Consider the following 21,582-nt stretch of genomic DNA (forward strand, 5'->3'; position numbering starts at 1 on the left):
TACTTAAAAAATTACAATTAGCTCTTTAAATTAATCAATTTCATGCAATCCTACCCATTTGGCGGTTGATTCACTTAATACACAAACTATCCCAAATAGCGTTTCAAAATAAGCTCCTAAAGCCAGCATGTATGGACATCTCAATTAATCACATGAGTGAAGTTTAGGTGAAAAAAAAAGTTCCTAATTTTTTAAAAACTTTTTTATGAATACTATTGACTCTGTTAATTTAAAAAAAAAAAACTTTTTATCTCTATTAATTTACAAATTTATAAATATGATGACACCATATATCTTCATTAATTAAACTTTTATATATTTTTACATTTATCAACTAATTCAACAATTAATTGTACCAAACACTTTAATTTTAATTTGTTAGCTTATTAGCTACTAGTTTTTCAGCTAGGTGTGTCAAACAAAACCTATATGGTATGATTTGTATAAGAAATTAAATGTAGACATCAAATAAATGGAACGCCATTTGGAAATCGATCATGCTGTGCGAAAATTTCCCGCTACAAAGGTAATTTTGGTGCAGAATCCTACCTCTATTCCACTCGAAGTCTAAAGGGTTAGCTTTCAAATTAGATTGGTTGGACTGGGGTATCTGCCATAGACTTGAAAATGACAACAGCATATTCACCTTATCAATATGGTGAGAGTGGAGAAATGAAGTAATCTTTAACAACACACTCTCCATCAACTACTCCAAGATCTCTGGTATTAAATCACAACTGGAGGAGGTATCCTTAGCTTTTGAGAAAGGGAGAAGCCAGCTACGTACAATTCACTCGTACAACTGGGAAAAGCTCAGATGGTCCAAACCAGAAAATGGAATGGTTAAGATCAACTTTGAAGGCTCAGTCAATCTTTCTCCTGGCAAGCGCATGTTGTGGAGGTGTGATTAGAGATTCCAAGGTATGTGGAAAGGTGGATTCGTACACAACATTGGATCCTGTTCTCCACTACAAGTAGAGGCATGGGCATTGCTTAGAAGCATCCAATTAGTCATCGCTATGGGGTTCAAAAGAGTGACCTTTAAAGGTAACTTGCATGAATTAATTGATAGAATGGATGAATACTCGATTCCCAACGATGTGGTCTGCAACATCATTAGAGCATGCAAATAGGAAATGCGTCAGCTCAAAATTTGGAAGATTATTGATGTACCTCGTGAGACTAATGCAGTTGCTGATTTCGTGGCTGGCAAAACGAAGAATTCCCTTAAGGGTCTCCACGTCTTAAAGGACCCTCCTGATAACTTATGTAGCTTACTAGAGTTTGATAACGTAGACTACTCTTCATGGCGTTTAATGTGTAATCCCAGCTAGGGAGCTGGTCCCTTGTATTTTGTTTGGGTTTGCCCCTTCCTATGAGTATGAAAAAAATTATACCATACTCAATTAAAAATTATAAAGTCTAAATGTTAGGGGTGAATATCTAAAGAGCAATATGTTAGGGACAATAGTAAATAATTAAGAAATTAAGGGATCAATGAGTAATTTAAGCCCTCCATTTTTAACCATTCTCGTTTGCTTTCTTTCTGCTTGAAGCTCAAATCTGCGATCTGAATCCAATCGATCACCAGAGAGACAGAGAAGCAGATTAACAATGGCAGTTGCAGGACCCGACCCGTTGTTTGGACTGAGAAACAACTTCTACTTGGGGGCATACCAAGCCGCCATCAACAACAGCGAGGTCCCTAATCTCTCCCCGGACGACGTCGTTGAGAGAGACGCTCTCGTCTTCAGATCCTACATTGCTCTCGGCAGCTACCAGCTCGTCATCAGTGAGATCGATGCCTCAGCCTCTACTCCTCTCCAAGCCGTCAAATTGCTCGCTATTTACCTCTCCGGCCCCGAGAAGAAGGTCGTTTCGAATTCCCCTTCTCTCTCTGTTGCTTCGACTTCGATCTTGCCTTTATGGTGGATCCGGTTGGGAAATTTCAGGATTTTAGGTTTGATTTTGTGGTTCAGCAGTTCGACTTGGTTAATTTCGTTCCAAATGCTTCGAATTTTATCTGAATGAACGCGTAGATCTCTTTAATTGTGTTAGCCGTGGTTCGATTTTATTTGCATTTCAATGGAATTGAAGATCTCTGTTTTTTTTCAACTTCCGTTTTGGTTTTCACTGGAAGCTAAAAAGACAAGCTTTTGAATGTTAATTGTTTGACTGTGTATGAGAATAGTTGTGTTGATCTCATTCCTAGGGGAGTGCAAGTAACTAATATGATTTGCTTCTATTCCTAATAGTTTGCTGATCATTTTTTATTCATTAGACTAAACACATTCATGTCTACTAGTAACTAATATGATTTGCTTCCGCAGCCTATAGTTTGCTGGTTGTTTTTGACTCACTAGACTAAGCACATTCTTCATTGTAGAGAGCCACCCTTAGTTTTCTATATTTTCACAACTAAACATAGTTCGTATAGAATGGTTACCATATTGGAAGCAGAGGCAAGTCTTTTCTGATCACTCTATTCTTTGTTGTGTAGGAAATGGTGATTTCAAGTCTCCATGAGTTGCTAGGGGACCCAGCTGTTGGAAGCAATCCCATCTTGCGCCTTATTGCTGGGATCATTTTCATGCATGAGCAGGATTACAATGAAGCTTTGAAGTATACAAATGCTGGAGGAACTATGGAATTGTGAGTCTGTATTTTTGCATTTTCTCACAGTTCATTTCCATAGAGATATATGACCTGGACCTCTCCCTTGTGTTCTTTGAATTAAGCAGTAATGCTTGATTGCTTCCTACTTTGTCTACATTTCTATTTTGTGTATATAACCATCTTTTTTGGGAATCAGCTTCCAGACTCAGTATGTGTTCCGTTTCTGTAGGCATGCTTTGAATGTCCAGATCTTTATTAAGATGCACAGATCAGATTATGCTGAGAAACAATTGAGGATCATGCAACAAATTGATGAAGACCATACACTGACCCAACTTGCAAATGCTTGGTTAAACATGGCTGTGGTACTCACTGTATATTTTACTCTTTTCTTGACTAATAAGAAGTGACCTATTAGTGCATTGATTTACTTTCTTTTGAATCAGGGTGGGTCAAAGATACAGGAAGCATATCTTATCTTCCAGGATTTCTCTGAGAAGTACCCTATGACTAGCTTGGTCCTGAATGGCAAGGCTGTTTGCTGCATGCACATGGGAAATTTTGATGAGGCTGAGACACTATTGCTTGAAGCCTTAAACAAGGTTAGTTTAGCGTGATAAAGCTTCCTATAAGAATTATTATTTGTCCTTGCTCTGTGTTAAGACTCAAAGACATACTGTAGTTACTCCTTGGTTCAGAATTTTTTCTGAGTGCTTGATAATCTCTTTTTGACTCCTTGACATGACATGTCCTAATGTCCTAGCTTTCATTCTTATGCATAAATATTTTGGATCCAAGGATTCACGGTTCTATTTCTAATTTGTTGTTAATGATAATGCAGGATGCAAAGGATCCTGAAACACTGGCAAATCTGGTTGTTTGCAGTCTTCACCTTGGGAAACCATCCTCACGCTATCTCAGGTGATTCATCTATTACTAGTAGGATAGTGCATATAATTTGGAATATCTTATCCATTTCTGAATATTACTGACTATTTTAAATAGTTAGAACTAGGGTTGAACATATTTGGTTCAGTCATTCCGTCCAAAATCAAATTAACTGAAATTTTTGGGCTCAATTAGAATTCCTATGGGTCTTTGATAACCAACCAACCAAGCCAATCGGTTGTGGTCAGTTAACCGGCATATTTCATCAGAATTCTCCTGTTCAGAGTTTAGGCGTAGACATGAAGTGTCATTATTGGCTGAGACCTGAAACCTGCAATCATAAATGGTCAAAGACTGATAAATAGATTTTAAAAGAAAACCTTATCAATGGTGAAACTAAATTTGAAGTTTGAAATATGGGGTGGGAGCCATAGAGAGGGGGATTCTTTATTCATGATGATATATACTGGAAATTAGCTATGAAATATCTGTGTTGGCACATTAGCCAATAGCTCTGCATATTCTCAGTGGAAGAGATAGAGATTGTTTATGAGAGGCTTTAACCATAACGTTGAGCACAAAATCGGAAACTGAGCCTTGAGCATGTACCAAATAAATTGTTGGCTTAGGGGCCACTTTTTTGGTTGGTTTGGTTTGGCATTTTACAAAATTGTCACTCCTTAGAAATCTCGATGTTACTGGTTTCTGTTTTGCGCTAACCTTGACACTTGTAGTAATAGTTATCGTTGATTTTAGATGAGCAAACTATGGTTTAGTAACTAGCTTAAGCTTATATGCTTTTGTGCCAAGTTTGCATGAGCTTTATACTTCATAAGCACTTGTGATGATATTTTAAAACATGTTTGGATAGGCTTAATACAGAGTTTATGGCTTTTGAAAGGTTGTTTTAATTTCATTCTGATAAGCTATTTCAAGGAGATAATTAAGGTAAGCTGAAAAAATGTTTTTCAAGGACTAGTTAAAATGGCAAACCAATATGAGCGCTATTCTGATCTGTTGAAAATCGTTTATTGAGAAGAATTCTCTATTGAAAAGTGCTTATTTAAACTGTTTATCTAGACAGGACGTAAGTCTTCAATCCTGGTTCCAAAGCTTTTAGACAGGACATGCTAGAAATGCAATATTTCCCTGCCTAATTGTCATTGTGTTACTTGTGTTGAGTCTGAATCCCTAGATTCTATATTTTTATTTAATGTATACACCTTTTCTCTTTAATCTTGATATGGTGGTGATCAGTGTTGTGGGATGGATGTAGCTCATAAGGATACTTAAAGGATTGAGAGAATAAAAAGCAATTAATTCTATTTATGTGGATAATATCTAATCAAATAGAAACATTAGATTTCCTTTGATGACTTTTTTTTTAGAGAAAGCAACATTTTAATTGTTCTTTTCCTGATTCATAAAGAATTTTTCCATAAGCCAGTAAATAGCCATAATAATATGAAAAAGGGGATTAAAAATATTCCTCTTAATAAATTAAAACTAAAAATTAATTTTTTACTATCAAATAATAATAGTAATACTATTTAAATAGTTAGTTTTAGCTCCAAATCCTCCAATTCAATGAACAAGTACAGAAAATGGTTAAGTGATTGAAACTTGGTTGCACACTTTTAACATACTCTAAACACAAACAATGCCAACAAGAAGGCAAAGGAATTTCTCTTGGCTTATGACAAGTGACACCAAGGTTGTCATTTTACTTGGATGAGATGGTGCCGGGTTATTGATGCCCATAATTCTTTTGGAAGTCCCATATTTTATCTTTCACTATAAGTTGGTAGTAAAAATTTCTCTCAAATTGACCGAGAAAATTCTCTTGGGTATGTTGCAACTCAATTCTATGATTCTCTGCGAGCATCATCTTATTGACCTACTGAAATCAGGCTTGCTATGAGCATTGCCCAGAGTTGAATATCCATTTCATTACTATTACAAAGTTATAATTCTTTAGAATTCAGGTGGATTTGAAACTTCATCAACTTTACCTCTCCCTCAACAGCAATGCTAAAAATAAATCTACTGACCGTAACCCCTGTTTTGTGTCACTTTGTTTTGCAGCCAATTGAAATTGTCTCATCCAAATCACATGCTTTGTGTCACTTTGTTTTGCAGCCAATTGAAATTGTCTCATCCAAATCACATGCTTGTCAAACGCTCATCTTCCGCAGAGGAGAATTTTGACAGAGCGGTGCAAACTATTGCTTAAGGAACAAAGTGTCAGATGGCATGCAAGTTTTACATTGATTTACCACCCTAGAGAAGAGCTATATCATATCAGGACTGAACCAAAGGCACCAACACTGCATTTTGTCTTTCTATCCAACTAAGAGAATGGTTTGTACTAAGACTGTTTATATTAAACTCACTGGATTTTCATATTGGACTCGTTTTATAGTTTGTTGCACCAGATCTTTCCTATATACACATCAATTTCTCAATATTGAGTAAATACAAGGTGGCAGGACCCTCTTCTTCTTTCCCTTTCGCACGGATAGTTCAGTTGATTTTTGAGCGATAAATTGTGAGAGCAAAAAGAAAATGTATGGAGTTGTTTGTGATGTGGTTCGTGGTTGGCTGTTGCGAATAGTTATGGGCAGAAAGGAATTGCAATTCTCGAGGCAGGCACAATTCTCAAAAACTGAAACTTTATCCCTTCCAAGTTTGAATTTTATCAAGATCATTATCTACTGTACGTGACCTGGCCCGATGCAACATCCTTCTTATCAGCCTAATCTCCTCTGACGCACATAACGCCATGCATTCTCTAATTTTAGACCATCACGTTATTCCACTTGTTTTAGTCTTTTATTCGAGTCACATTTCAGTGCTTAGTAATCACCACTCCATTATAACAAAAAAGATTAAATATATGAGCAATTATAAGTTAGCAAGGCTATTAACTTAATAATTATAAAGTTATAAGTTTAATTTCTGGTATTTTTTGTTTAAGCTATTTACTTTCTTGATTTGAACTGGACAATTATAAATAACAACTCAGTCTAGTTATCACCTCGTGATCTTTTGTTGATTCTGGTTATATTTATCTAATGTACATTGTAATGTTATAAGTTTGACTTGCGGTGAAAGTGACCTAACTTTGATGAATTAGAGAACCTAGATTGGTTTACTGGCATGGAAATAAACCATCCAACTGAGTAATACCAAACTGCCATGTTTATGCACAACCTATAGCAAACTTCTACCCAAAAGATATATTAAAACAAAAAATGGGATAACGAAATTCATCATAACCTTGTATCTATCCATACTGACATCAATGAATAATGATCAACCTCCACTCTAAACTCTCTATATATTCCACCATTTCAAACTTGCACTCTTCATTCTCAGTATACAAAACAAGGAAGTAATTAATACCATTACAAGATGTCGTTAGGCTTTGAAAATTTCATTCAGTCCGGTAAAGGGAAGGGGGAGATGGGGTACGACGTGCCGGAGGGAGTAGACGTGAGGGGAAGATTCGACCCCGATTTCGCCAAAATTCTCAACAAGGATGCATTGCGATTTGTGGCCGATCTACACAGGGAGTTCAGAGGCCATGTTAAGTACGCCATGAGTTGCAGAGAGGCGGCAAAGTCGCGGTACAACGGCGGCGCGTTGCCGGGGTTTGATCCCGCCACTAAATACATAAGGGAAGGGGAGTGGCTCTGCGCTCCCGTTCCGCCGGCGGTGGCGGACCGGAAGGTGGAGATCACCGGCCCGGTCGAAAGGAAAATGGTCATCAATGCTCTCAATTCCGGAGCCAAAGTTTTCATGGTGCGTAATCGCTGAATTTCTCTTGGAATTGAACTTTAAAAGTTGCCTTAAATGTGTTTGATTAAATGTCAGGCTGATTTTGAAGATGCGCTGTCTCCGAGCTGGGAGAATCTGATGAGAGGGCAGGTGAATTTGAGGGACGCCGTTAACGGGACCATAACCTTTCATGACCAAGCTAGAAACAAGATATACAAGCTGAACAATGAGACTGCCAAGCTCTTTGTCCGGCCCAGAGGCTGGCACTTGCCGGAATCTCACATCTTCATCGACGGCGAGCCCGCCATCGGCTGCCTCGTTGATTTTGGCCTCTATTTCTTCCACAACTATAACAACTTCCGCAAGAATCAAGGTCAGGGCTATGGCCCTTTCTTCTACCTCCCCAAAATGGAGCACTCCAGGTAATTTGTTAAGTAGTAATTGTGTAGCTATCAAATCAAAATTTTAATTTGGACATGTTGAATTGTTGAGCACACAAAATTTGAATATTCATAGTTTACCTACTGTAAGGTAAGGTGGACCCAGTATGGCGATACGTAAACATCCCGTAGGTAAATTATGAACATTATGTAAATTATGACGGCACAAAATTGACCTGGGTCCATGGTATACCAATTAGACCTAACACATATCACCTATTCAATTATATTTTTAATTTGGACATGTTAAGCATATAATTATACTTTATTTTATTAGGTTACGGGAGAAATTCATAGTTGCTACCTGATACTGAGCACTATGTAAGTTTCGTTTTGTGGCTTTAACCAATAAAGAACTTTAAAGGAAATAAATTAGTCTAGATTGTTATTCTCACCGAGAATCAATTTGAAAAGTTGTAGTTACTAAATTAAGCATCTGACTAGCTTAGCGAGGCTTTTTCAACATATAATTATTATTTTAGTTGAGAAAAAGATACATGTAACATATTAAAAAGTAATTGGCCCACAACTTATTAAGTATTTAATATATAAAACATAGATGTAAAAACTACAAAGGTAAGTTTGGATTGGAGAATAATGAACACATGGTATATTTTGTGATTGGACATGCAGGGAAGCAAGGATTTGGAACAACGTGTTCTCGAGAGCAGAGAAATGGGGTGGAGTGGAGAAAGGTAGCATAAGGGCAACAGTCCTGATTGAAACACTCCCAGCAGTGTTTCAAATGGATGAAATCCTGTATGAACTGAGAGATCACTCCCTGGGGCTTAACTGTGGAAGATGGGATTACATTTTCAGCTATGTCAAAACCTTCCAAGCCCACCCGGACCGCCTTCTCCCTGACCGCGTCCAAGTCGGCATGACCCAACACTTCATGAGAAGCTACTCCGACCTCCTCATCCGCACCTGCCACCGCCGCGGCGCCCACGCCATGGGAGGCATGGTAATATTTCTAGTCTAGTCTATATTCTCACATTGTGCACATGGTAAATCTTGCATTATAACTCTAATCGCTCAATAAATCAAATTAATTTGTTTATAGCTGATTGACTCAAACCAAAAAACTAATGTCAGTGATTAGTCAAAATTATAAATTTATGATTACCAAGTCACTAATTTAGCTGCATAAGATGCGTAATACTGTCAAAGCGTGTTAAATCATTTCACGGTGAACCTAATTTCTGGTAGACATTTGCGGTTCAACCCTTTAGACTAGGGTTCATGCAACCCAAGCCTGCCACATGCGGGTTGGTGGGCCCGCGAGTTAGGCCCACCCTTTAGCAGGCTATATTTTTTGTACTCGAAAGTTAGGCCAACCCTTTAGCAGGCCATATTTTTTGTAGTCCTAACTCGCCCTACCGTAGGGTGAGTGTAGGTCAACCTGTCGGCTTCAAACCACTTGGACAATATTTGGGCGGAGGGTGATAAAAGACTTAAAATGTCAAGTCTGGTATTCACCATCCAAAATGTATAACGATGGTATAAAGAAATAAAATTATGTACTCTTTGCTGTTAAATATGTAGTTTTTGACGAAGTTGTAAGCACGATCCAACATTATATTCTGATTTTGTTTTGTGTGAACAGGCGGCTCAGATTCCGATCCGGGATGACCCCGCGGCGAACGAGGCGGCGTTAGAGCTGGTAAAGAAGGACAAGCTGCGGGAGGTGAAAGCAGGGCACGACGGAACATGGGCGGCGCATCCAGGGCTAATACCGGCCTGCATGCAAGTCTTCACCGACAACATGGCAAACAACATTCCCAACCAAATCCACACCGCCAAGCGCGACGACGCCGCCGCCCTGACCGAGGAAGACCTCCTTCAAATCCCGCGGGGCTCCCGCACCATGGATGGCCTGCGGCTCAACACCCGAGTGGGAATCCAGTACCTGGCGGCGTGGCTCACCGGGACCGGCTCCGTCCCGCTCTACAACCTCATGGAGGACGCCGCCACGGCGGAGATCAGCCGCGTCCAGAACTGGCAGTGGCTAAGGTACGGCGCCGAGCTGGACGGCGACGGGGCGGGCGTGAAGGTGAGCAAGGAAGTGTTTGGGAGAGTGGTGGAAGAGGAAATGGGTAGGATTGAGAAAGAAGTGGGAAAAGAGAAGTTCAAGAATGGAAAGTACAAGGAAGCATGCAAGATGTTCACCCGCCAATGCACGGCCACAACGTTGGACGATTTCCTGACGTTGGATGCTTACAGTCACATCGTCATCCATCATCCTAATAACAATGGACCTTCCAGGCTCTGAGTCTGAGATTCATATAATAATTCACTTCACTCATATCATATATCAACAATATTTATCATATCAGTTTTTATTTTCCATTTCGGTCTGTTTTCATTTTCTTTTATTATAGTGTATTGTATGTTGGGCTTGTATCCCAAAATGTTTGAGTATAAAGCATATAAGATAACAATAAGTTTCGTATCAAAACAGAACACAAAGTTCACAAATTGGAAGCTAAGTATTGATATAGGAAACAATATTATAAAGTTTGGTATGTTGACGCTACAACTCTCCTAACATCATCGTGAGGTAGCGAATTTTGATTTTAAGGAGGGTGTGTAGTACACAAGGTTTGGATTTTCCATTGGGTTTATATTCTCAGGATTCAAACCCTCTACTTTTATTTATTTATTTTATATAAGTAAATACGATTTATCGACTTATTCATCCCTATAATAATTAGTAACGCCTTCTTATACTTGTATAGCATACTCAGTCCTCAAAAATAATTTTTGATCCTCACAACACCTGCGACCTGCTATTGTACCCATTGTCAAAATCAAACATTTACTATTACGCCAAAAATCAATATCTAATAGCAAATGTGTAATTTTATTTTCTTGTAGTTATGTAGCAATTAATGACACCTTTCAATGATAAAAATATATTAGACTCGACCATATAAAGTAGAAAAATAAAAAATATATATATACTGGTTGCACTGAAAGAAGCAAATACCCATGAATTAACAAGTGTCCCATATATAGTTTTTCCATGTTTAGCAAAGATCAAACTATTTCAACCATTGAAAAGAGGAATTCGAAATAAAATATATTATATTTGGGTTGGACCGACCTATTAATCTATTATTAGTTTATAAAATAATAATTTAAGTAGTATTTTTTTAATTAATAAACGTGGACAAACGCCATTAGCAATTACTTTATGGGCTAATATCCATGCACGGCAGAGTCTACCCAATTCAATATGCATGACATCATCCGGTTATTCTCAGCTAATATATATAATTGAACCAATATTCACGGTTCACATTATAAATCATGGTCTAGATTTTGCAACTATACTTTTAAATTTTAATATAATATGTACATTTAATTAATCAATTATTAGGGCTTTTAACAAATTGAATATGAGAAAGAATAAGTTGTCAGTGTTCGTTTATTATACAATCTCTAAATTTTTTATTATATTCGTTTATCTTAATAAATGAACGTTTATCGAACACGAACACGAACACGAGTAGTTTACCGAATGTTTTGTTTCCTTACACCCGTACCGATTATGCATGTACATGTTCTAACCTTATTCTAAGTTCATAATATATGAATTGTATGTAAGTAAACAAGCTGAATGCACATAATATGTTAACTACAATAACATAATTTGAATCAGGATCCACATTGCATATGGTGAATCCTCCTCCACAATATAGTGACGACTCATTCTCAATGGTCAATAATCAAATGAAGATAAATTTAAAAAAATCAAATAAGCCATAAGTTGAGTAAATAGTGCAATTAAGCACTCTAACAAAAAAAAAATTCATTATTGAGACTCTGACAAAAAAAATGCAATTGAGATATATCTTACATATTTAATAGGTTACTGTTATTTCAACGATACTGACTAAGCTTCCACATATATTTATATTCAGGTGTAGTAATAACTTCACATAAATTGGACAATCTTATTAAAAAAAAAAAGTGATATTCTAAATTAACAATATATAATTATGCATGTATGAGTAAAGTGTAACTAAAGTGGGTATATTTTGAAATGTTGTATCCCTCTTTGGAAACCATGGTGATATATACTACAACTCTAAAATATTCTATGAGTAGGCAAAGTGATATGATGGATATGTTCAATTTTCAAACCCTAATTCCTTAGGTCATTGGAAACCTTGTATACTAGGTGGCCTGCAGGATCCAATTAGGGGATGCCTTGCTGGGTGAGATTATCTTATCCAAGGTCACTAAATTATTTTAATTTTTTGGTAGGTCTATTGATGGGTAATTGAAATGAAAGGTGGGTGCTAAATATAATGTCGAAAATGACTCTTTTCTGTTTGTCTTAATTAGAAGAGATTTAAAGGCAAAGTTCGTAGGTCTGACGTCTTCATGTTGAGAGCAATTTTACGAGGATTTGGTCTGTTTAAAGTAGGGGTGTAAATGAGTCGAGTCGAGCTCGAGCATAGGGTGACTCGAACTCGAGCTCGTTAAGGAAGGTTCGGTCGTAGGCCCGGGAAATATTTCCCATCACATGATATACTATATATGTAATAGCGGCATAGAGTGAAACTTGCTTAACAACTATATATATATCCTGATTCTTGAATAAGATTAATCGTCGCATCCATGATTAGTCAAGCTATTGGAGCTAAGTAGGCTAAATATGTTGATAAGTTCACGACTCAATTAGACTATATGTTATAATTCAAAATATTTATTTATATATTAACCACAAATTTAATATAAATTTTACATAATAGTGTCTTCAATATACTTTTATTTTCATAAAATTATATTATCTCGTCTTTATAACGCATACAAAAGAACTCATCACTGTGTAAGCATATGAGATTGTTGAAATTTCCTAAAATTAGTAATAGTATATATAATATAATAATAATATATATGCAAACGCCATCCACCGCATATATGCATAAAGTAGAAAATCTAAAAAAATATACAACTATGGTTGCACTAAAAGAAGCAAATAACCATAACTTAACAAGTGTCCTATAATAACATATTATATAGTATTTCCATGTTTAGCAAAGATCACATTATTCCAAGCATTGGAAAGCGGAATTTGGAATAAAAATACTTATAGGTTGTTTGGACCGACCCATTATTAGTATATAAAATAATAATTCTAAAGCATTTTTTATTAATAAACGTGGACAAACGCCATTAGCAATTGCTTTATGGGCTCATATGCATGCATGAATGTATGACATCATCTGGATTCATTGTCAATTACCAAACCCGAAATGTATACGAGGCATCATTTTATGGGGTATTGCATGTTTATCGATTAGTGTTGAAGATATTTCCATTTAATTAATATGTATTATATAAACAATCATTTAATTATGGGTTATTGCATAAAATAAGATCACGCAATCGTCGTAAAACTCACAATCAAGAGAAGAGAATGGAATGCTATTTGATGGATTAAGAAACTCGTAAAAATGTAACTCGATTTAAATTATGATTAAACAAAGTCATTCAATCTTGCATAAAAATTCGCCCTCAAAGTATATGTCGCTTGTACATATATAATATATAACTTTTTCAAAAAAAAAAATCAGTTTCAATTTTAAATTCGATCTCTAAGTCTTTTAAAACTAATCATCAACTTCTAAACAGTTACGAATGGAATGGGTTGGGTCAGAATGTCGAATGATAGGGTAGTAGGATAATGATACATCACACATTACCTCTACAAGAGACGATTGTAGACTGTAAGTGGTACTTAAGTTTGGGTCGAATTTTCACTCATGAGCTAACTTTTGCGGTTGAGTTAAGAACTTGACTTGAGTATCGTATTATTTGGTACTCTCATTGAAAGGCCGGTGTGTATGTAGTGGGAAATTAATACCCCGTGCTTGATAAGGTTCAAAAGAAATAAAAAAGGGTCTACAGTGAAAGTTATACATAGTGAATTTATTCAATTCACTCGTTCAGTGTCAACTTAGCCGATGGGATAGCCTAGAAAAAGGCCAGTTATTTGGTGTTTGATAAGATCTAAAGTGATGAATATGTACGACTAAAAAAAAAGGTGTCGAGAAGAATTGAAATGAGAAGAATGATTTGTCTAAAATAATAAATCTTAGAAGTCACCTTCTCATGGGGCAATGACAGTGCCGTATCAAATAATCAAATGGGTAGCGAAATCTCAGTAGACAGCGACGGGTGGAATGGATGATTAGCATTGCATTTAAGGACAATTATCATGTAATTAGCATCTTAAGCAGATATTTCCCCTGTTCCCTGCCTATATTTAAAGCGACGGATACCCGTAATAGTATATTGCCCTTTACTTTATTGGCAAATAGTTTATTATTTTTGTTAACATATTCTAATATTTTTAAACTGAGTTTCAATCAAACACATTATAAACATTTCTTACAATACATGTCAGCTGATATTGTTCTAAGTTGGTTTACCTTTTTGTAGTCTTTTGTCAGCTAAGGTCACAAAACGATCGAGCTTCACTCAGAGCGCACATTTAAATACAAGCTGCGAACCTTCTCGTAAATCAAAGTTTCTGTAATAAATATTCACTGTCAATTATTTATAATTAATGTCGCCATCCAATAATTTAATTATAGATACAACAAAATTTATAGTTGTCACCATTATAAAACTTCTAGAATATAATTATATTGGCATGATGTTGGGAAATTACCGCAAAGCCTAACACTAAACTCAACAGGCTAATCTAGAAGCTCGACTAAGTCATCAATATATGGTAGCTATAGTTACACTCAATGATCATGCACTAGTACATGTTAGATTGAATCGTGGCAAAGTACTATACATATAATACAATATTGTTTCTTAAAATTGTTTGTTAAACATTTGAAAATTAAAGAAAATCATTCAAAATAAAAATGAAAGTGATTAAAAAGGATATACGGTTTGCATGTGAAACATTTTGTTTCAACAGTACAGTGGTGGCCTGCATGTTGGGTATACGGTCTGTGAAACCAAACTTTTTGGGTCTGTTTACCAAGTTTTCTAAATTTCCTGTTTTCTGTTCTGTTTTCATTCTCTATTTCATTTTCTCTATTTTTAAATTTTCATTTTCAAAACTTTGTTTACCATTACCATTTTCTATTTTGTTTTCTGTTCGGAGATGTGGCGGAGATGCGGCAAGGGAAGACTGGAAGAGGTCTGGCGGAAGTCGCCGTCGCCTTGACGAGGCGGAGATGCGGCAACGGAGATGTGGCCGATGATAACAGTTGTGGCGAAGACTTCGGAGATGCAGTCTGGAGCCCTCGCCTTGACGAGGATGATAACAGATCTTGGGCTGGAAGTCGCCGTCGATGATGGTGTCGGCGGGTGAGGCAAGGGAAGACTGGAAGAGGAGGGGATCGGACGTGAGGTCGAAAGAAGAAGAAAGAAGAAGAAGAGGAGAGAAAATTGCTTGTGATAGGAATCGATGCTATGCTCTATGTTTATTTTTACTGTTCATCCGCTTGTTTCTGATTAGAAAACAACTTTTTTTTGTGTTTCTAATTCTCCATAAAATAGAGAAGAGTTTTCTGTTTTCAAAATGAGAAATAGCTAAAGTAAACATGGTTCTTGTTTTCTTATTCTCAATTCTCAAAATTTTCAGAAATTTTCCTGTTAGTAAACACACCCTTTAGTTTTACCTAAAAGGATGAAATTAATTAATATAGTAATTTGTACTCAAAAAAAAAATTAATATAGTAATTTAAGTTCTTTATGAAATCTTCTGATAGATATTTATTTATGTAGGGAAAAGGGTCAAATAAGCCCTCCAACTTTACCTAAGGAGTCAATTAGGCCCCTGAACATTTTAAAGTAGCAATTAAACCCATCAACATTATATTTTGATGCAAAAAAGTCCATAAGCCTATTAACGACCTGTGATCACAGGTCATTAAGATTCCGGTCAAATTTTCGGCACACTCAGGCTATATTCCGGCACAAAACCCAGTGGTTGCCTTCTCCAGTGAGTCACCGGCGACCGTCGAACGGTCGCCCTTGACTTTTGTGCCGGAATATGGGTGCTGAAAATTTGACCGGAATCCTAGTGACCTGTGATCACAGGTCATTAACAGGTTTATGGACTTTTTTGCATCAAAATACAATGTTGATGGGTTTAATTGCTACTTTAAAATGTTCAGGGGCCTAATTGACTCCTTAGGTAAAGTTGGAGGGCTTATTTGACCCTTTTCCCATTTATGTATGATACCGTAAATGATACTCCATTTATATGTGTAAAAAATGATTGTAACTATAATGTTACTATAATATATGCAATTACATTTGTACAGCGTACTATGTGGATGTCTTGTCAACATTTAATAATAATATTTTTCTGAATTTTGACAACAGTGCATTATACGGAATAGTAAAAAAATTCCATACAAAATGAAATTTAATTTTTTTAAACAACATTTCATCACGAGTGTTTCCATAGCTCATATTTAGAAAATTTGTGGATATAGCCATTCACGTGACGTAGGGTCAAGAGCCAAAGTCAGTGACTGATGACTGATGGAATGATTCACAATTTATCTCTTTCAATATTTTTTGGACAGCAGTTTTGAAATTTTAAGATTAGTTTTTTATTAAATTAAAAATTTTAATGTCTTATTTTCAAAATATAAAAAGAGATTAAATGTATTAAAAAGAATTTAAACATGGCTTGTGACATTATAGGGACACCATCATCAATAGGCTAGTCCTTTGCCACGTTACCACTTACCATATGCTTGGAGGCAATTTAGTACGGAGTATTTTATAAACTAAACATAGATGACATAGTTAAAGTACTAGTAGTAAGGCTCTAATCATCATGGCATGCCATGTTAAGTAGTACACAAATTAAATTATGTTCCAATAACACGTACATTCTCATAGCTGATTTTTCTTAATCACCTAAAAAGTGGTCAATTTTTTAAAAAATTTACAACTTTTTTGCATTATTGAGACGCAATAATGAAGTGTTATCGACCACTTTAAATTAATGATTTAGATGAATGGACACATGGGAAGAGATTGCAAGCACGGTTTGGTATTAATAGATAAATACGTACAAGGACTACCAGTGGGATCGTCCAATCGATCTGACAGAGCCACCCAATCGGTCTGCTAAGAACCACCTAGTTGGTCCGCTAGAACCATCGGTCGGGTGGAGCACAATTGCTTGTGACCGAGGAAGCTTAAAAAACCTAGTGATAGTTAAAGACTCTCCTGGATTACCTGTGGGATCGCACCGGCAGAATCCCATTCGATCAGTCCACCAAATTAGCTACTTGGCACCGGTCCTCCAGAGCCACCAGATCGATTCACTACGTGGTCCACTTTGCAAGTTGGAAGACTTAGATTACACTACATGTAAAGGAGATTCACTTGCGCATTATGCCTCCTGGTTGGTCATGTCAGGGACACCTGGTCGGTTTGCTAAGTGACCCACTTTGCAAGTTGAAGGGCCTAACTTACGCTACAAGTAAAGGAGATCACTTGTGCCTGCAATGAAAGGCACTGACAGCGTGCAGGAATGATGACTCTACCGCCTAAGCAATCAGTCTACATGTAGCTATAGAGTGATCGATTGAGCAGACCAATAAGAGCATGTCACGTCAAGCCACTTGCATATGGAGCATTAAATTCTTAGTCGACCTGCTTGGTATAAATAGGGGTCTTCCCATCACTTGTCATATTCATTACTCTGTAACGTCACACCACTTGTGATTTACTCTACATTGCAACATTATATCATTTGTAATCTCCTTTTACTCATAATACAACATAATCTCAGTCAGCTCAATTGTCACCCGGTGAACTGATCGATCAACAACGAACTGATCGAGTGGTCACCATCTAGCGCGTGAAAAGTGGAAGCCTCCTCAAGTTTAATATAATTTTAAAAAAATTTTAACAAAAAAGTCAACAACAATAGACAAATAATCCTCTCATATGTCTTCTCTCCCTTCTCCACAAAAAAACAGCCACGGGAAATCCCAAAAATCCGCAAGAAATCAGCTTTAAATTAAATGGGGCAAAATTGAAGTAATAATTGTTGGTGCACTTGAAAGATGTCTTGTTTGCATTGGATCAAGCTAAGCTACCTAGTTCCCCATATATCCATCAAATAAAAAGGAATCATACATAATGTAAATCATATATAGCACCACTGCACAATCTTGTCAATCTGACTCACTGTTCTATGTCATCGTAATCACTTTATCGCTCCGTCTTTACCTCTTACATATACGTCCCAATACCATTCCACCACCTACAATTCCAAAACAGTAAATCATATCATTTGTGATCTCATATGATCTCTCTCTGGTCATCATTTGCAGCCGTCCTGTTATATATGATCATGTTTTGTAAGTATTTTCATATGCTTTCTTTTTAGTTTCAGTCGATCAATTATAATTAAATTTATTAAATATACAACTTCAAATACTGATAACAGGTATGAATAATTGCATCAATTTAAAAGTGTGCACAAAGTAAATCTCGTTGGCTCAAACTAATAAGATCAATATATAGGAGTCGAACTTGTAAATTTATGGTTATCAAATCAACAACTTGACAAACTTGCTGACTTGAATTGAATTGTCCCCTCACAAATTCTTTTTAATTCTCAACACAATTGTTGAACTAAAAATGAATGCAAACCTAATTTTGAAAGCATCTAAGATGGTATACAGCTAAATTTTTTCTTTTAACCTAAAATTTAATCTTTAACACATGTATTAAATGGGCAAGTGATGTAAAAATTGAGTGTAACCTATGCCTAATATTTAAAAATGAGTGTAAGTATAAAGAACTTACGCCCAATACCTATCTCACGTACTCCTAATTTGGTTTATATACAAACTTCTGCCCTATCTACCAAAACATTTATGTATATATAATTTTATATAATTACGGATTCAATATTTTACCTTTGGAAAATTTATTAGTAAATTAAATTCTTGCTGATTTTAGTAATTTAATCATTTTTTTAGTAAAATTTGATTTTTTTTAGTTAATATTATAAGATAAAATTAGAATAATATATGACAACCCAACCATGTTGGTTGAATAGTTGGTTTGGTCACTAAAAGGTTTCAAGTTCAACTCTCTGTACAAGTTGTCTATTGAACTTTTTGGTTTGAGTCAATCGTTTTATGGTCACTAGGATAATTGAGTTTCACTTAATGTGCACATTCAAATAGCAGTTATAATAATAATAATAAGGTAGTTCTAATGCAGGATTATTTGTCCATTAGGATTATAAAGTATTGAGAATTTACCTCGTCACAAAAATAAAATAGAATAGGCAAAAACTCTGTATATGAGATGGGTTGAGTCAATATGAAATTATAATACTTATACTAGAAAATATAATACTAATAAGAAATAAAGTGTTTGATATTTATAAGAAAAATGTAATATTTTTACATTTTAATTGAAAAGTATTGCATTACACTTATAAGTAACAAACACTTTATTTTTTTATTAGTATTAAATTTTATCATATAATTATTACATTTCTATTTTGATCTAACTCGTGTTATAGATAAATATCATGAGATGTTCGAGAGTCATTTAATTAAAAAAAATAAAAAATAAAATAAAATAAAGTAAAAAATTTGTTGCCATGGAAAGTAGCAAAAATGTAAATAAAAAAAAATGAATTGGAATACCAAAAGAGGAACAAACAGAAAAAATCTTGGCAAGTCAAGTCTGAATCTAAGACCTTAAATTGCTGTCCCAATCGGGCGTCGACGTGGTGCAATCGCGAGGCAGCGTTTAAGGGCTCGGGTCGGAGATTGGACCACGTACACCTCCTTCTCGAACTCGCTCCGCCGTACACGCCTCACGAGGTACACAACCCCACTACGTGCCCCCGTCTCCGATGCCATACGCATTACGCGACACTCCCCCTCACCTGATTGGTCCTTCCCGGGCCCCACCCTACCGTGGGTCCCTTCCCCACCCGCTTCGCCACGTTTCATCTCGCCACCCAATCAAATCTCGTCTTTGCTAACCCCTCTTCCAACACGTGTCCTCCGCCTCCCCACGCGTCCCCTCTCTCTCTCTCCGCTGTCTCTATAAATTATCGCTCCGTTTTCCTGTCGCTTCGATCCACATAGCCGCCGGCTGTTTTCGTTCTCCGGTGAAGGTGAAACAGTACGTGAGTGTATGTGCTCGTCGAGGAAGATGGATGGGCGAGGGGGGTGCTGTATTGCGAGGTACACGGGAGGAGCGGCGTATGATGCGTCGAAAGTGGGGAGAATAATGTTGAGATTCCGGCCGATCGCCCCGAAACCGGCGGCGGATGGATCTGTTTCCGGCGCATCTAGTGTCGCGGAAAATAAGGAGGTCCGTACAACGGCCGCCCGTAGAAAGCGGAGGTACGTTAGAGATATTGAGTCTACCGGAAAAACGGCGACCGGCGTTAACCCTAACAGAAGGCCTTGTAAGAAGAGGAAGGCGGTGACGGCGGTGACGGAGGAGGAAAAGGAAAACGAGTCTAACGGTAAGACGGAGTCCGGTGGCTCGTCGGTGTCCAGTTTGGAGAGAGAGACGGTTATCACTCTGCCTTTGCTGCCGGAAAAACCGGAACGGAAGGATTTCCCGGCGACGGAGACTCCGGCGAGGGAATCTAAGAAGCAAGAGCAGAAGGATCCGGTCTGGTTGAGCTTCGGTAACCAACTCCAACAACCGCGCGAACCGAGCGATAGTCATCACGTGCCTAAGCCTAGGCACGTGCGGTACGGCGTGGGCCCAGCGAACACCCCGCCGGCCGCGAGCGTGGTTGGCTCGTGGGTCCGGGTGGAGTGCATTACCGGCACGTGGGTCGACCACGGCAACTGCTTAGGCCGTACGGACCAAGAGAAAATAATAAACCTCGACCGCGACACGTGTCCGGCCTTCATATCCGACGGCCAGAACAGAGTGAGGTGGGCCAACGCCGCCTACCGTAACCTATTGGGTCAGCGCGCCACCGACGGCGGCGAAGCGGTGGTGTGCGTGGTGATGGGCGACGGCGTACGGCTACCGCCGTCCAGCCCGGCGGCGTTCACGTGCCGTGTAAGGGTGGTCACGTGCGGGAAGGAGAAGAGCTCTAAAGTTCTCCTCTGTGATGTGTGGAGAATGAGCGGCGGCGGACATGCATGGAGGTTAGATACAGAGGCTGCTCTATCCTTATAGGTACGTGAAAATGTGAAATACAAGCTAAGGATTATGGAATGCATGGAATTAATCCAACAGTCAACAACGTACGCAGGGGAAAGAAAAAAACCTTTGTCAAATTGTAAATATTGTTTGTAGTTGTGTGACAGAAAAATTCACAACCATTGCGTACTGGAGCTTTGGAATGACCGTGAATCTGCAGTTTTACTTTAATTTGGTGGTTTGCATGTGCTTTAGAATTTGTTCAAAGAGTTTTTTAAGTATAAATGGAAGATGACTGTAAGATCTAATGTACCTTTTTAAAATCTAGCTAACCAGGTTGCATTTCCCTTTTAAATTTATTCTCTTACTATGTTTTTATGTTTTTTTTTTGGTACGTTTTACAATATTTTTTGTAGAAAAACACATAAATTTTCGTTAAAATTTTGGAAGATAAAATAATAACAATAAAAGGAAGTGGTAAACACCCCTTCTTACAATCAGTCATAGAAAGAGATTCTTGGAGGAATATATGAGCAACTCTATTTAATGGTTTTTTGGTGAAAGGTAAGTTACATTTTATAATATTAAGAATAGATTATTTGTTGGATAGGATGAGAACTGAATTCTAGATATCAAGTAAGGTTTTTGATTTTAGCAGATTTACAGTAAGCATTGGAAAGATGTTTGATCACTTTCTGATATAAAA

General features: G+C 37.1%; 3 protein-coding genes across 4 annotated transcripts; all 3 read left to right on the forward strand.

Moving 5' to 3' along the window:
* Window positions 1-1,533: 1,533 nt before the first annotated feature.
* On the forward strand, window positions 1,534-6,008 carry LOC115997408 (coatomer subunit epsilon-1-like). 2 transcript variants are annotated; one of them, XM_031236958.1, is made up of 6 exons: window positions 1,534-1,872; window positions 2,501-2,652; window positions 2,846-2,981; window positions 3,063-3,218; window positions 3,458-3,537; window positions 5,590-6,008. In XM_031236958.1, exons 1-6 carry the CDS (start codon window positions 1,615-1,617, stop codon window positions 5,735-5,737), a joined length of 930 nt encoding a protein of 309 aa, XP_031092818.1. In that variant the 5' UTR covers window positions 1,534-1,614; the 3' UTR covers window positions 5,738-6,008. The 2 variants fall into 2 exon arrangements, with proteins under 2 accessions (XP_031092818.1, XP_031092819.1); XM_031236959.1 differs by having other exon boundaries at window positions 1,535-1,872; window positions 5,644-6,008.
* Window positions 6,009-6,863: 855 nt separating this feature from the next.
* LOC115996669 (malate synthase, glyoxysomal) lies at window positions 6,864-10,187 on the forward strand. Its single transcript, XM_031236019.1, has 4 exons — window positions 6,864-7,308; window positions 7,381-7,706; window positions 8,358-8,688; window positions 9,331-10,187. The coding sequence occupies exons 1-4, from the start codon at window positions 6,919-6,921 to the stop codon at window positions 9,994-9,996; spliced, it is 1,713 nt and encodes a 570-aa protein (XP_031091879.1). The 5' UTR covers window positions 6,864-6,918; the 3' UTR covers window positions 9,997-10,187.
* A 9,653-nt stretch (window positions 10,188-19,840) lies between these two features.
* On the forward strand, window positions 19,841-21,231 carry LOC115995698. The gene has a single exon (XM_031234801.1). It carries the CDS (start codon window positions 19,902-19,904, stop codon window positions 20,910-20,912), a length of 1,011 nt encoding a protein of 336 aa, XP_031090661.1. The 5' UTR covers window positions 19,841-19,901; the 3' UTR covers window positions 20,913-21,231.
* Window positions 21,232-21,582: the final 351 nt, after the last annotated feature.

The sequence above is a fragment of the Ipomoea triloba genome, chromosome 11 (genome assembly GCF_003576645.1).
Source record: "Ipomoea triloba cultivar NCNSP0323 chromosome 11, ASM357664v1".
NCBI classification, from domain to species: Eukaryota; Viridiplantae; Streptophyta; class Magnoliopsida; order Solanales; family Convolvulaceae; genus Ipomoea; species Ipomoea triloba.